The following is a 17,084-nucleotide window of genomic DNA, read 5'->3' as shown; positions in this document are numbered from 1 at the left end:
AAAGAGGACTCAGTAAACATGTACTTTTGATGCTGTAAGCCCGCATGTCATTGATGTGCGTAAAGTGGTCCCAGTACTTATGGGTGTGTGAAGCTGAGATCCTGCAGATTGTCGGCAGATCGGATTATCGATCCAGTAACTGACAATGGTGCCATCCGTTGGTTGGAGTTCCCTCCTCCCCCGCTGAATAAAGTTTTCCTTATGTTGTGTCGGAACTGCCTCTATGCCACTCGCAGTCCACCAACTCCGACCGTCACCCACAAACCAAGCAAAGAGGTCTAATAGTAGTTGTAGGTATTCTGATGTTTGTAACTGAGTTTTAATGTATGTGGTTATTGTTTTACCCCACAGTTCCCAAGGGGACCAAGTATTGTTGTTTGTGACTGTTGATTTATTTGATTTCCAAAAGAGGAGTGTGGTGTTGTTCCTTTTAAGAATGTATGTCACGACTCCGTTATGACTGGCTCCCAATAAAAGGAGCCTCAGCCGGCACGTGCAGTTAGAATGGCGGCAGGCTCCATGAATGGCACTTGTGTCTCGTATCTCATTTACTGGGCCTGCAGGTTGTCGCTGTGTGATCATGGTACTGCAGCACCCCACTAATCAGTGCGACCACGGATCTGGGTGTGTAAACTGCGTGGGGCCCCCAGGCACTGTACGGCCCTGTGCCCATGGCTCCATCCATAAGTCTGGGTGCCTCAGCCAACCATCCAAGCCTATGTGACCGGACCCCCCATTCCCCTTGTTCGCTATAATGGTAATGTATGGCATATTTGATCAAATTTTTGGTAGTACAGGATTTTCGTACAGCTTAAACTTGGTCAAATATACCATACGGTCGTGTTCCATCGTCTCTCGTGATTTAGCTCGGGAGGATAGCTCAGGGGAAACGTGCTAGACTTGGAAGCAAGACGACATGGAGCAACGCAGACCCCGGTCGGCTCTGCGCTTTGAAATCTCTGGGTATTAAGCGTGTTATGAATAACCAATTACAATGTCACTTCGGGTGGGGGGGGGTCAAAGGAAATCACTTCCTGTGATGTCATCAGAGGTCAAAGGTTGTGTGATGTCACTTCCACTACTGCTGCTATTTTGGTGAAATGACGTCCCTGATCACAGCCGTCCTGTTTAGAGACGTGCTGTGATCACTTGGACAGTAACACGTGACAGCACTGCCCACTGGACCACCACCCCTCCCCATAACAGTGTCCCCATTAGAATTCTTTGAAGTGCTCGGTTTTTGACAATTTTTCAAAATATGTTCTGCATCTGGTGGAGCGTCTTAGGGACAGCTGCTCCATACCCTGTCAATGAAGATTGGGGAACAACTGAACAATGGTGAACAACTGAACAACGGTTCACCTTTACCCTTTTTTGGTGGCACAATGTTTGACTGCATGTTCGACCTATGCCATGCCATTGCTGGAGAGGCAATATCAGATGATTTTGCTTTTGATGCGTGAGAACCCTTTGAAGTAAATCAACGAGCAACGGGCTTGCCGTGTGAGTGATTTGACTCCACTGCAGGTGACAAGTGCTTAAAGCATCTGAGTTGAGAGAGAGGTAGGAGCATCGTACTGTGCGGGCACTGACTGAGGCATACAGAAGTAATTGGGCGTCAGAGTTACTATTTCGTTGGGCGTTACTGGGGGAATCTCCTTTGAGCTGATGAAGCGACCATGAAAATGTGTTATCTGTGAGGGAGTCTGGGCGGGACGCTGTCGCCCTAATTTCACACGGCTGGCCCACTGTCCTTACATCTCAGTCGTTGCTTGGTGACGGCGTCCCACCCTTCCCGGCATGCGCTGCGTGTCTAAGATGGTGCCCCGACATCTAGCAGAGACAAGCTCTGGGGTGTGATGGAGGAAATAGGGTTGTCCCTGATCTGCTTGACCGCTAACAGCGGAGTGCCGCTTTTCAGCAGAACTAGGGGAGGGAGCGGCCGGCAGGTGAGCTTGCATCTATGCCCTTGAATCGCCACAGGCTATAGTGCGAAAACACTAACAAGAAATATGTTTTCTTTTCTATGTCTACTGTACAGCGGCGGCCATATTGAACGTTTTGAATGTCTGATATTTACAATGTAAAGCGGTTTGACAGATAAACCTGAAACAGCGACACTAGTCGAAATATAATCGCCCCTATACACGTGCGTGGTGACTATTGTGGACCCTGGGAAGATACATCGATTCGTCTTTAAAAAAAACATATCGAAGGAAACAACAGCTTATATTCTTCAGACTAGTAGTATATATCGGATTGTAATATATTTTAAACTTAATTGATGGTGCGGGTTATGACGAAGCGCGGCGGTAAATTTGCTAAAACCGAGCGCGTGCCTGCGCCTTTCTTTCTTGCGTTTTGTTTGTAAGTTTTTCAAAGACACTCTTTCAAGATGGCTTTTTGATTGCAGATTCGCTATTAATGTACCCATTAGGCAGCATTCTCAAACCGTTTGTCCCTTTTCTATGCGTATGACCTCTTGAATGCAATCTACGCGCTCAGAGACTGTCAGATCCCCCTGCTGGCCTACTTGTCCTTGTGATAATTCCATGCTGCATTTTTTCCTGAGTCAACAATCATATCGACAGACATATAAATCGCGATTTGCTCTTGCTGCTGCAGGATTTGTACCCCCCCCCGGCGCATATTCTGAACCAGAAATCTGTGTAAATTCATTATGAAAGAAGAATAAGCCTGCAGCCAAGTCACGTGTGCCAAAGCACTAGTAACTATCACTGGAGTACATTGATTCGAGAAAATTATCTTGCTGGGCAATGCTATTTTATATTTGGCTTAATCAACCCATGATATGTGGCTTTCTCAAGGCTGTAGACAACAACATATCTGGTTTCAAAAGTATTGGGGATCATTAGTGCAGTATAGCTAGCATACATGTTAAAGGTATTTGTACCGCGCACCGTCACCAACTAGAATTGGTCCCCAGGCGCTCTGGTGGATCTGTAAACGATATGGTGGGATGGGTTAGTAAGGTGAAGAGGGAGTAGGATAGTGAGAGGAGTGGTGTTCTGTTGGCAGCTTCAACTCGGTATACACCGGGTGCTGAGCTTTGGTGCGGGTATTGGATCGGTGTCAGTCCACGTGTGCTGTTGCTCCGGCTTATGTGTTGTTGCAGTGTTGTTAAGTGCGTGCGGCTTGTGGTGCGAGAGATGGTTGTGTGAGTTTTTGAGTGAGATAAGTATGCAGAGTTTGAGGTTATATTGGTTAATGGGTTACCTGACCTTTAGCATGCTGACATTCACAGTTTTATCTAAGCGTGGCACTTGTTGGCCTTCACGATCCTATCTGGAAGCGGCGCAGGCTAATATTTACAATTCTATCTAAGTGTGGACATGCTAATATTATGGCACTCTGCTATTGGGAGGTAAGAGAGAGTGGCAGTGGTTTTCTGGAGTAGACTCACTCACAGTTTTTGTTGGTGTCTGTTAGTTGCTGGCGTCCCCTGTGGACACCTGCAGACACATCTTGGAGCCGCCCTTAGCCACAGGGGGCTGCCGGGCAGGGGGCTTCATGATATGTGGCCAGGAGACCAATCAGGGTGCTGGGGGAGGGTTGGGAGGCGGGATTGGGCTGGGGAAGGAAGTGGAAGGAGGAAGGGGACTGGAGCGCCGAGCGCGCTGGAATGCTATTTCAAAACACTTTTACAGTGTTTGAAATGGTAGTAGGGGCATCTGGGGGCAAACTCACCGTAGCCAGCCTCATGTAGGGTGATGGTGGTGGCACCATACAGGCAGCCAATCACGGGAGGGGGAGGGCTGGGAGGCGGGATTTAGCACGGGAGGAAGCCATGGCTGCAAGCCAGCACACGGGGGAATGGGGGCACCTAAAAACAAGGCACAAGATGTTAGAGGCCGGGGGCTTCAGGGTACTCGCCTGCTCACCGAGGGATGCCAACATTTCGTCAGAGAAATTGTGAGACAACAATTTTCCTGTAGGAATGCATTGTGGAAATAATTATTTTAGGCAGGAGAACGTGAAAAATAGCAATAGATTTAACTGAAAAATCGGGAGGGTTGGCATGTATGCTATAGTCTGACAGTGCAGGAACAGCAAACACAAGCAATGTTATGGTGGATTTAACCTTTTGCAGGGGTGGTGGAAGGAGACCTTTCACTGGAAATGTAAAAGAAGGGTAAGCCATTTGAGCCGAGTTACACATGCCACAGCCCTACCCAGCAACCATCATTGGAAGTTCACTTCAATTCAGAGACACGAAAAAGACATTGTGGGTATTCAAATTAGCCCAAATGCAAGCTTTCCCTCCAAAAATTGTCTTTGTCTTCTTGGGCAGTGTTAGCGTGTGCATTTTTTATATATATACTTTTACACAGCCCGGGGTAGTGGCCTTGTAGTTCTGGTTAAGATGCTAAACTCCTAGGAAGAGCACTTTTTTTGGCGGCTTCTAACTTCGCTCCCGCTGGACGAATCCTCACCGAACTTTACAAAAAAAGTATATGGTTGGCTCTGAATTTTTTCACCAAGTTGGGGGAGGTTTGTGGGGGGGGCAAAGTTATAGGGGGGGTTGCACGTTGTTTTTTCCATAGACTGAATGGGGATAAACGGCTGGACAGATTTTCACCAAATTTGCTGCAGGTGCGAGGGTTTAGGTCCGAAAGCGTGCTTTTGTGCCTTTGGTGGGAATCCGACCAGTACTTTTGTTGGAAACGACTGAAATGTGCGTCTCTAAAAATTAGTGATATCTGGGTCCGCTCCGCAGACCCATGTCCCTGTTCGCTTTGCGGACCAAAGTATCATTGGTCTGCAGTACGGCATGCTGTCGGAGAACTTTAGACGCGGCCGGTGGTTGGCTGGAGGGAAGCATGCTGTGCGTCAACAATGTTTGCGAAACGCCACCATGGTGTTTCGGAGGACAGTGCGCCGGCGGAAGGGTCTGCAAAATATACCGCACGCCATTGTTGGCCGCAGCAAGGAAGGGAAAGGGTGGGGGAGTGACAAGTGGTTAATGTGGAAGAAGACAGAGGAGTGGCTGCAGTATTGGTGCGTACAGCGCGATTTCCTGGGTACCTAGACAGCCGACAACTTTGTGTGGTGATTTGAGGCAGCGGTTGTAACGGCATGATAGCTTCTGCCGAGAACGGTTTTCGGCGACCTCTTTCCGTGGTGAGTGGTGGCAAGTGATTTTCAGAAGGGGAGTGAATTGCACATGGCATAGGATGGGTTGGAGCGTGGGTGTCGGTACTATGCAGATGGATTGCGGTAGTTGGGGACATGGTGGCATGCATGGGTACATGTAGTTGCGGTGCGTCTGTTGAAGGATTGGTCTATTGGGTGCATGGCCGTAGGCCGGAGTCCATGCTCTGAAGAGCCTAGGGCTTCAGCTCACCACCCGCAACTATGTATGTGTTACTCTGTATCAGGTAGAGGGGGTGCTTGCATAGTGTGTGTGCAGATTGGTTGGAGTAGGGCTAATGTAGCGAACACTATGTGGGTAGGTTGGCAGTGATACCATACTTTGTGGATGGAAGTGGGTACATCCGTAGTATGTGAATGAAGTGCACAGGGGTGCAGGAGACAGTGTTTTGGTTCTATATTGGCAACCTGTCTGCAGCGACCTCTTTCCATGGTGAGTGGTGGCAGGTGAATTTCAGAAGGGGAGTGAATTGGTTATGGCATAGGGTGGGTGAGAGCACGGGTGCCTGTGCTATGCGGATGGAAGCAGTGATTGGGGACATGGTGGCATGCATGGGTGCATACAGTTGGGGTTGGTTTGGTGAAGGATTACACTATTGGGGGCATTACCGAAGGCCGGATGCCATGCTCTCAAGAGCCGAGGGCTTCAGCTCACCCACCGAAGCAATGCATGTGTGACTCTGTATCCGGTAGAGGGGGGGTGCTTGCATAGTGTGGTGTGTGCGGATTGGTTGGAGTAGGAACAATGTTGCGAACAGTATGTGAGTAGGTGTACATTGACACATTACTTTGTGAATGGAAGTGGGTGCGGGTTTACTATGTGAATGAAAGTGCACATGGGTGCAGGAGACAGTGTTGTGTTTCTACATTGTGGTAAGTGTAGCAATTTTTCCTGTATAGCTGTATGGCGGTGTGCAGGTTGGGTAGGAGTGCTGGTGGCAGTGCTGTGTATGTAGATTGTTGTAGTTGGTGACATGGTGAAATGGATGGTGCCATTATGTAGCAGTGAGAGTGTTGAAGGCCTAGACTGTTGGGTGCATGGCCGAAGGCCGTAGACCGTAGGCCATGCACTCAAGAGGCTAGGACTGTAGGACACACACCGCAGTAAAGCATTTTGGATTCTGCAGCAGTTAGAAGGTGGTGATCTGACGCAAAAGCAGCAGGAGAAGTGAGGTGTCATGCATGCATGTTTGGTTTTGCAGGTGAGGACACTGTTACAACATGGTGACGTTTTTGATGTGTATTTGGCAATGGTAGTGTGAAAAGTCATGCAGTGTGGGCACTGGGTGCTGGGTTTGCATACTGTCAGTATGGTAGAGCATATGGTAGAAGTGCACCTTAAATGTGCTTGGTTACTATGCTATGTGCTAATTTGTTAAGGTAGGGGGAATGTTGTGAAACGGTTGTGGGTAGGTTGGTAGTGACACAATACTTTGTGAATGGCAGTGGGTAGGGGTGATGGAGGCTGTGTTATGCTTTTGGATGCTACTAATTGCGACCTGTTTTCGTGAATGGGTGCTTTTTGGTGTGTGGGAGTTGGGTTGAAGTGCTGCTATGTATGTTACTTTTGTGCATAATGATAGCTGCCCACATGGTCGCATGCATGAATTCATAGTGTTGTTCTGGGTGTGGGCAAGGGTGGGCGGTTGTGTGAATGGCGAAAGGTGTGATTGGATCATTGTGGATGCTGAAATAGGGCATCCTGTTGGAAAAGTTTCTGGTGGAGGTGCTTTGGAAGCAAAGGGAACGTGTTCTCAGAGTGTTTAACAGGAAATATGGAGTTGTGCAGGGAAATTATAGTGTGCAATGCTGAGGCTCAGTAAGTGATTGGTGCAGGCGTTTCTGAAAATTTCATAGTCTCCAATAGCCGCCAGTAAGGGAGTGTGTTACGCTTTCCTGGTCTCTGCGGGGACGTTGGGGCACGATTGGAGCCCTCCCTGGTTTTGGCTTCCCTGGATCTTGTTTTACCCCCCAGCTGCGGCGATTTGGTCTGGTCAGGTTGCTGGCAATGCCCTGATATTTTGCAAAGATGAGCTCTCTGTCCTGCTTCTCTTCAACAGGGGTGCTATAAACGGGCCCAGTTGCTTCACTGGCCCGTATGCGCAATGGCCCAGACCAGCTGCGACCAATCCTCGTGGGAGGTGAGTGTTGATAACAATGATTATTGTCCGTATGCTTCTGTAAATTCTTTCCCAATGATTATTGTCCGTATCCTTAATAATGTCTTTCTTTTCCCCAATAGGTGTTGAAGATGGCTCCGCTGAGTCGCGTTGCTGACAGTGTACCCACGCGGTGTCCGAAAATAATGGAGCAGACCCCACTAGAAGGTAAGTAGGGTTTCGAAATGAAATGCAAGGCTTAGGTGTTGTGCGACCAAGCGTTAATATTTATGCGGTTTCTAACCTTGTGCTGTCTTTATTTCTTGCAGGCATGGCCTGGCGTTGGAAAATGGAGAACGACTATCCGGAAATCTGTTCGCGGCTGCGAGATGGAAGAACTGCGTGGATGTCTGGCGGGAAGAAGACCTCTGCGTGAATGAAGACTCCAGCAGGTGAGGAAGAGGCACGCAACAGAAGATGGATTCGAGGAGACAGGTAAGGTGCGCGCTGGAGATACTGGCGTGAAGCTCGTAGTATTTCAAGCGGTGGTATGGCTGGCTTCAGGTAAGGTGCGCGCTGCGGATGCCGGATCGAGGTTGGATGCGCTCTGAGTGATGGTATAGCTGGATCCAGATAAGGTGCGCGTTGAAGATGTGATGCTGGAATCAGGTAAGTGCGAGCCGAAGATGTGAAGCTGGAATCGGGTAGGTGCACGCCGAAGATGTGAAGCTGGAATCAGAAGATGCAGAGCTGGAGACAGGTAAGAGCTTCAGATGGCGGTAAGTGTTACACTGCATACAGCAGATTAACGCAAAGCCTCAACATGCGGGTGGGGCCGGCTCAAATAGTCTGGCCTTAGCCACTCCCCTTTAGCTCCTCCTTGTGGCCCACCTCACCACTCCCATAGATGATTGCACGTGCCTTCCAATGCTTTCTAAGGCCAGGCCCGGCCTGGATACACGTGCCTTGGACCCAAAGTGTGCAGAGCACACTTTCTTATGAGCCTGGCGCCAAAGGCCAGGACACGGCCCATTTGGACCCTTTGGAAGAAGGAAATAAGGGTCCTTGGTTAGTGGCCATGACAGCGTGTTGGAAAATTCAAGTGCAAAGGGAAGAAGTAACTGGGGCGTGGCCCTAGCTGTAGCTGGGAAAGCGCACGTGCCACATCATGAACTTCTGAGCATGGAGCCTTTGCAAATGGAACTGTGGGGATTCTCCAATGAGGATTCGAGGGTGTGATTCACCGGAAGAGGCGGTGACATATTTACCCAAAGTTTGATGCAGTGAAGTTGCCAGAGATGGACAGACGGTGAGTGCTTATAGTCGGTGATACCTTTTGTGTACGATCTGCACAGGTATGCCGTGGAAAGGGGCTTTGATACTGACTCTCAGTTGGAAGGAGTGCAGGCTTTTTGGGGCACAGTTTATGAGTGGGGTTTCGGGTGCATGGATTTCCTTTGCAAATGTGTGGCCTCTGTTGGTACTGTAGATGTGGTGGTCGTGCATTTTGGGGGACTATATTTGGGGCACATGTCATGCTCACGTTTGCTCTCTTAAAGAAGTTTCACAGCTGTGATGCAGATATTTCCTAATGCAAAGGTGATTTTCTCATCTATGACACCAAGAGGACAATGGGAGCATGCCAGTGTAATTTGTCCACAGCCAGAGGTAGGGAGACGTTGGATAAACAGAATCATGTGTGACTTTATGTGCAGTGCTGGGATGTTCTGCACTGACTATGAAAGCATTAATAACCAGCAAGATTTCCAGTGGTTCCAAGGAAATGGCTTTTTTTTTTTTTTTTTACTTCTATTGGCAATGCTGTTGTGTTTGCCACTCTGCACGAATCTTTGCAGAGAATGCTGTAAGATAACCGTTCATCTTCAGTTGAGAAAAATGTCAGGAGGAGAAGCAAACAGACAGTGAACAGAGAGAAAAACAAGAAAAAAAATGTATGAATGCACATACATAACAAAAAGACCAAAAAAAAGTGTTTTTAGAGACAATCCTAAAGGCGCAATCCCCTGAACTCCCCTCCCCCTCCAGTTTCTAGCACAGTAATGCCGCAGATTCCGCGGGACTTTGTGAATTAGACGTGGCAGATCCGGCTGTTTTTAGGATGGCACCTATAGCATCGGCACTGTGGAGGCTAAGCCATTGCGCAATGTGGTTGCTGGTTGTGGTGTGTACACAAACACTGACAGGAGGTCTGTTTGTACAGATAAATGTAGGAGGCTATGGTGAAAGTGTGCAAGGTAAGGGGCATGCATCATGTTTGTATGCAAGCACTACATGCACTTGCTGAACGTTGCTAATATACGCTCCCTGCTGCTTTTGTGGGATAACTTTTCCGACATTTGTAGTACATGCATTACAATGGGAAGACCATATTGTGAAGTGTACAAGGTACGTGGCAGGCATCTTGTCATGCAGTGTGTGCATTTTATGATATGCTATGGTATTTTGTGCCATTTGTGTATCGCGCCACCATACAAGTGTGTGAAGGCGCGCTGAGGAAAGGGAGGCGGAACTGAGGCCACACAGAGACATTGATTCCTCTAGCCCATCTGACATTAAGAGTGTGCAAGTGAATGGGAAGCGGGAGGGCAAAGTGCAGTACATGCAAATAATAAAAAATAGAAATACATGCAACTACGCCCTGTGCTGGCAAGTTCAAGGGTAGTGTAGACATCAAGTGGTGGCTGGACTGTTAGGGTTCTAGAAAACAGTCCCCAAGTGCGGTGGTTTGCAGAAAGCCAGTTCAGGGGTGGAACTGTAGGGAGGGAGGTGGCCTGGGGCACAGATTATAGGGTAGGTAGAAAACCAGTGCAGAATACTTTTTAGCCAGGAAGTGAGCAGGGGAAAAAGAAGAAGCACATGGAAAGGTTTTCAGGTGCTTTCAGAGCCTACAATGCTTCTCCTCAAGGTCCAGGGAGACAGAGAGTGTGCTGCACAGAGAGGCCCCAGCAGAAGAAACACATCTACCACCATCTGGTTGCATGTAGAAGCAACTGACCCGGAGGGAGTAGGAGGAGGATGAGGTAAGAGCTGGATCAAGCAGATATTTCAGAAGTGAGAGTGCAAGGTATTGAGGTCCCAGAGACTAGAAGGCCTTCTGCATAATGCACAGGGCTTTTATTTTATTGTTCGCAGCCACTGGGAGCTATTGCAGCCATTCTATTTGAGCAAAGATACAATCCCTGCCTTTCAGGCCCAGGACAAGTTGCGCATTCCTCTTATGGATGAGTTGCTAAGGGTGCAGAGTGGAAGCTGGCAGATTTTAAAAGAGCCTGTGGCAACAGTGCAGCGTACAAAGCACCACACCCGTGCAGACACTGACCTTTTCGTCAAGTGACTGTAGGTTGCTAAAATACATTCAGTGGTGACTTTAGTGACTTCTTTTTACGAGTTATGTAGTAGGTGGGTTAGTGGGGTACAATTTGCATGCCCTTGTGGGAAGGAAAGAAAAGAGTTCCTGTTTTGCTAATATAGTGTATGATATGAGTAAATGAAAACATTGCAAGCACATACCAACAAATTGCCACTTCATGGTAGGAGGAACATCAGTATGCGTTTTAAACACGTAGTGGACGCTTGGAGGCAGATATCATGCGCAGAGGCACTTATAACAGAGTTCTGACCATACTGCCAACAAAAATGTTCATACCTTTGTTTTGTGGTAATGGGTGCTTATGTGGATGAATGTGCATGTATAACTCCTGGAATGTTACACTGAACTTTCCACTGGATGTGCTTCCCAATAACAGCACACGTGCAGGCTGATTTTGTAACGGTACATATGAAGTCTTGTGGAGAACTGTCATTGTAAGATTGTGAAGTCTTGGAGGGCATTAGTGGATGCGTGTGTGAGTACTTACCAATATCTAATAAGATGTGTGGTAGTAAGAGGATAGTGGAAAGGGAAGAAGGACTGTTCATGATTTACTGGGGTGCAGCTTCCACAATACTTTGCGAGGCGCACATGCTACATTCTGTGCTTTTGAACATGCTGGCATGCTGGAAATGCGATTGTTGCATGTCCAATCAGGTGGTTAGAGTGTGTGTCACACGAAAGGGCGACCATATTTGTTTTTACTACTGTGTGTAGTGAGGCTGGCAGAGATGGCGAGACGCACAGTTTTCATAGTGGGTGATTTGCTTTGTGCTAGATCTGCTCCAGTATGCCATGGAAAGAGGCCTAATGGCAATTTGAATTTGGACGAAGTGTACACTTTGTGGTGTGGTGTCCCTGTCCATACTTTCGACCATTTGCTTGCAGAATGTTGACGAGTGGCAACTTTAGGTACTGTACACGTTGTGGTAGTGTACTATGGAGCATTGCTTTTGGGTTCCATAGCTTGTACAAGTGTGTACCGTCAACTCAAAAAGATGATGAAAGAAGTGCAGCGCATTTTTATTTTTGCCAGTGCAAAGGTGCTTTTCTCATGTATACCACCAAGTCCAGTATACAACTATTCCAATGAATGTTGTCGGCAGCCAGAGGTGGGAAGGCGTCTTACCAACAGAAGCATGTTTAACTTTTTGCATGCTGCTGGAATGTACTCCTGTGAGAATGACATTGGTTATCGATATGTGCACCTTCTCAATGGAAATGGCATTTCGTTGTTGCCCAGTGGCAATGACATTTGGTTTTCCAATCTACAGGCTGCACTAAAGACGCTATTGTAAGAATGTGAGGCGCTGTGAAACAAATAAAAATAATTATAAAAGCCTGAAAAAAGAGTTGTTACTGTGGAAGCTGTTTTAAAAAAAAAATGTTTTTTAAGAGCCACAACTGCAAAGGAGATCCTCTACCCTTGTTGACAATTATTCCCCTACTACCCCGCGCGCGGACACCTGCAAAAGTCTGCGGACATCGCGTCAGTTGGAGGGTTGTACATGTAACATTCGCCCCGTTTGCATATGGCCATCTTATATTTGGGATTGTGGAGGACACAGGATTGCGCAATAAGCTTTCTGGGTGTGGAGTACACGCACAGACTGTGGTATGCGGTATATTTGTCGACCTAATTGCAGAGGGTGAGCTTATGGCTGTGTGTTGTACGCGCCACAGCGTATGCTTTGTGGGTGAATTATATGTACATCACTTGACAGTGAATGGAAAACAGAGTCTGGTGGGAGTTATGTGGAGTGTATCATTTGGGTTTGTACGCGTATGGAGCACCTACACTGCAGTGATTGCTTTTTGTTTTTGTGGTGATGCTCAAACCCCACGATATTATTGTTGTTGATTGTGGAGGGACTAATGCACACCCTCTAACACAATTTTCAGTGGCATTTGTGGTGACTGAGGTAGTAGGCCAGGCAATGCTTCTGTTTCCGATCTCCTGCATGATTTTGTATCCCCAATATGCAGACACCCATGTAGGCGCAGTAATTTTTATTTGGTCCGGAAATAGAACGGTACATTGGGGAGAACTGTATGTGTGTCTTTTTACAACGTGTGCCATTGTTGTACTGTAGAAATGGGAATCTATTGTTTCAGAGCACAAGCAGTTTCCCCCACAAATAGCGTTCTTGTTGATATTACTGCATTTCTGTATTCTGCACGCTCTATACACATCGACTTCCTGCCCTTTTTGGGAGTATAGGAATAATGTTTGTGCTTGCTGTTGCACACTTGCGCTGTTGAAAATGCACTGCAACACGCACAACCATCTGTTTCATCAGCCACCCATTTCTACCTGTTTGCACTGCAGTGTTTTCTACAGTACCACGGTTTCTTCCATTTAGCACACAATTGCACTGCTTCCCTTCATTGCCACTTACATTGTGACACTCTACAAGGAGCTTTATATCATAATCAGCCACAAAAATTATTGCTAAAGGGACGTTATGGTGCAGCTGCGGTACTACAAACATAGCATCATTTATAAATACACTATGCTAAAGCAACGTTCTGCTTACAGTGCCCTACTAAAAACATATGAAATGCACTAACAAAAACGTTGTTAAAGGGACGTTATGGTTAAGTTTCATTAGCAAAAACCAATGAAATTCAATGGAAAAACGTTACAGGGACGTTATGGTTACAGGTAAAACCGAAAACCCTCTGAAATTCGGCAGTTATGGTAAGCAAAGCAACCATAACTCGTGCCACCAGTGTTCACTGCAAGGACTAACACCCATGACATCAAAGATGCCATTACAAATCTCATTCATGACATCACTGATGACCTCACATGTGCATGTAGTTTTAATAGGAAGCCTCCACAAGGGATTGTTATTGTAATGGTGGCAGAAAACATGAAAGATTATTGGAAGAACTATCATGACATAAGTAGGTCATGGAAGAATGCATTGCTATACACACCATTGTATTATACACTTCTTCACTCTACATGAAGGAACTTATGTGCAAATGTAGCCATTGTCTGCACCATGCCTCATGGAAGCGTAACCTTCAAAATCTTTCAATGTTACATACTGAAATCATGAATGCATTCGTTTTAGAGTGTCGGGTACTGTGAAATATGTAAGAAGTAGCTACCATTGCCTTTTATAACTACATAATTGCACTACTGCACAGAAACCATAAAGACGCCACAGTGCATGCAAACATGACCATATACAAGGGAATTAAAATAAGCTAAAAAGGAGCAGTATTGTCAGAAACTGTTCATAACATAACTGATTGTCTGCATGCAAAGAAACCAGTGCTGTATTTTACACTTTCCTCTTCCCCTATATGTATATGTATCATATGATGTGAGGGAACCGTAAGGGAAGTAGTGTAAGAACATATGAGAAGGGTGCTGTACACAAATATAGAACCGTTTGAATGGTTTGTTCCTGACTTTTGGTGAAGAAAAGCACCTGCCCTACTTATGGTAGTGAATAAAACAGAGGGAGCCACAAATGTGATGTCATGAATGAGATTTTTGATGGCATCTTGAATGGGTGTTAGTCCTTGCAGTGAACACTGGTGGCACAAGTTATGGTTGCCTAGCTTGCCATAACTGTCAATTTCCAGGGGGTTTCGGTTTTACCTGTAACCATAACGTCCCTTTTAACAATGTTTTTCTTAATATATTAGTAGGAAAGTCCATTTGAGCCAAGTCACACATTCCACAACGCCACCTAGTAGACATCACTGGAAGTTCACTTCCAGTTCTGAGTCACAACAGCAAAGCATTGTAGGTATGCAAATTAGCTCAAATGCAAACCTTTTTCTCCCGTTAATTGTCTTTGTCTAAGGGGGCAGTGCTACTTTATACATAGCTTAATCAACCCAATGCCGACATTTGCAATGCGATCTCTGCCTGAATGCTAGTAAGATTGAGATCGTACTCCTTGGGACCCCTGCTCGCTCTTCCCCACTCACACTGGCCAGCCTCCCTTGGCCCTGCGCCCTCACCTACCAATGAGGCAAATAATCTAGGGGTCATCTTAGACTACGCTCTCTCCTTCTCTTCTCACATCTCGGACATCTCCAAAAAGTCCCACTACCAACTGCACCTCCTCAGAGGTATTCTCCCTATTCTCACCTTCCCCCCCCCCAGGGGCTCACCACCTTGAGAGACCTGGTTCTGTCTAGGTTGGACTATTGCAACAGTCTTTTTCAATCTTCCTGTTTTACTCTCCGTTCTCTACAACTCATCCAGAACAGAGATGTGAAACTTATCCCTGGCCTCAAGCCCAGGGACCGCATTTCTCTGGCGTTGAAATCCCTCCACTGGTTCCCTGTGGCTGCAAGGATCAAGTTTAAGACCCTCTGCATAGGCTTTCTGGGGCCGGGGCCCTGCACTATCTACAACGCTTGCTTCCTAAATACTCTCCCTCTAGAGTCCTCCGCTCGTCCTCCAACTCTTTGCGGGTGAGCCGCTTTCACAAACAGAGATTTGGGGGTAGATCTCTATACTCTGTAGGTGCCTCCCTCTGGAACAACCTCCCTGCCTCTCTCTGTCTTGAGCCAGAGCATCTTAAGTTCCAGAAACTCCTCAAGACCTTCCTCTTCTCTTCCTCCTCCTCTCTCCCTCTCCCCTACTAACCTCTGTTCTTTTTTGTCTCTCCACCCTCCTTCTCCCTAACTCTGGTCAGTTTTTGCTGACTGGCTGCCTGGTTCACCTCCAGAGCCCTACAAGTCCCAGGCTCCCCCACCAGTCCTTTGCACTTGCCTCCATTCAGCATTACTGCACTTTCAGCTTACACTCCGTGAGTGGGGCAAACTCTCTAGTCCAGTCCAGCAGGCCTCTGGGTTAAGTGTAGTTTGTTCCCCCCACCCCACCTTCCTCGCACCTTTGTCTGTATGCATGCATGCCCTAAATGTACTAGGACTAGTTAGTTCGTCTGTCCTATTCCCTCCACCCACCCCCTTTATTTTGCCCCCCCCTCCTCCCTAGCTTGGTCGCTATTGTAACACTTCATGCACTTGCAATAGGAGAAATGCCGTCAGGCCTAGTATGCTAGTTTTCCTGTTAGATCATTCGGAAACTTCAAGGCCTAAGAATGATTACTGTATTTCTGTATTCCTTTCCCGCCTTGAAGCATTCCACTAGTGTACAAGTGCTGTATAAATCAACAATTACAATTACCCTTATTAGGGATCATCAGTGCCCGTGTAGTCCTGTTGATTAAGCTATGTATACAATAGCACTGCCCTCTCAGACAAAGACAATTTCCTGGAGAAAAAGGTTTGCATTCGAGCTAATTTGCATATTCACAATGCCTTGCTCTTGTGGCTCACAACTGGAGGTGAACTTCCAGCAATGGCTACTAGGTGGCGTTGTGGAATGTGTGACTTGGATCAAATGGACTTTCCTAATTTCACATTTCTGGTGAAAGGTTTTTTTTCAAACCTTTTTAAACCCACCATAACTTTCTTGGTGTGAAATGTCACACACACAGCTGGATAAAGGTATGTGTGGGCCAACGTAGAGGCTCTGCCATCTCCACAGTCCATCCATTTGCATATACCCACGCACTACATACGCCCATTAAAAATAAACAGAGGTATTAGGCAGGATATAAACAGAAAATGTCTCGCCTCTGTATTGAGCTGAAATAGAGTGAAATAGTAAAATCTAAACTGCACATGGAATGGTACAGATGTCGTCAACTATGATATTTTTGTATTATTCACCTTATTAGATATATACATATATATCTCTTGGGCAGTATTGGTACTTTATCCAGATAAAGGTCTCTGCGGGCCAAATTAGAGGCTCTGCCATCTCCACAGTCTAGCCATTTGCGTATATACACGCGCTGCATACGCCCATTAAAAATGAATAGTTATTATGGAGGCATAAACGGAACATTTCTCACCTCTGTATTGAGCTGTAGTTGAGGGAAAGAATACAATCTAAACTGCACGTGGAATGGTACAGATGTCTGCTGCCAGAGGGGTGGGTGTGGCATTCAGATAAGAGCCTGGGTCCCTGTCTGGTGTTTCTTGGTGTGAGCATTCAGAACTCAGGAATTCGGCCATCGTAAAACATGATGGGGAGAGATGAATGGTAAGAATGTTTTCTGCAAAAATACAGACAGTTCACTTCATACAGAAAAAAGCCCCATTGAGTCCCATGGACCAAAAAAAAAATGGGGATTTACACCACTACGTGTAATCCAGCAGTACCAAGTGGCGGTAACAGTGATTCAGTTTGGTGGTATATGGGTGGATTTACTGCCGAGATACCACCAAACTCGTAATGAGGCCCTATAAGTCTTAGAAGGCAAATGAAAACGGAGCAGTGTATGAGTTATCAGCTGAATGACAGGTGTATGTTGGCATGTATGTGCCAGCTACAGAACTAGGAGAGTTCCAATGCCAGCCGACATACTTGAATAAAC

General features: G+C 46.7%; 1 protein-coding gene across 1 annotated transcript in view; it reads left to right on the top strand.

Annotated features, from left to right (window-relative positions):
- Positions 1 to 1,766: 1,766 nt before the first annotated feature.
- The window catches only part of FUZ (fuzzy planar cell polarity protein), a 167,987-nt gene continuing 152,669 nt past the window's right edge, over positions 1,767 to 17,084 (top strand). Inside the window, exon 1 of the mRNA XM_069605234.1 lies at positions 1,767 to 1,949. Within this exon, the coding sequence (XP_069461335.1) occupies positions 1,860 to 1,949 (90 nt within the window). The 5' untranslated portion in view covers positions 1,767 to 1,859. The remainder of the gene's footprint in view (positions 1,950 to 17,084) is intronic.

This window comes from Ambystoma mexicanum, chromosome 1p, assembly GCF_040938575.1.
Source record: "Ambystoma mexicanum isolate Mex_15411 chromosome 1p, UKY_AmexF1_1, whole genome shotgun sequence".
NCBI classification, from domain to species: domain Eukaryota; kingdom Metazoa; phylum Chordata; class Amphibia; order Caudata; family Ambystomatidae; genus Ambystoma; species Ambystoma mexicanum.
This window is presented reverse-complemented; position numbering and strand designations above follow the sequence as displayed.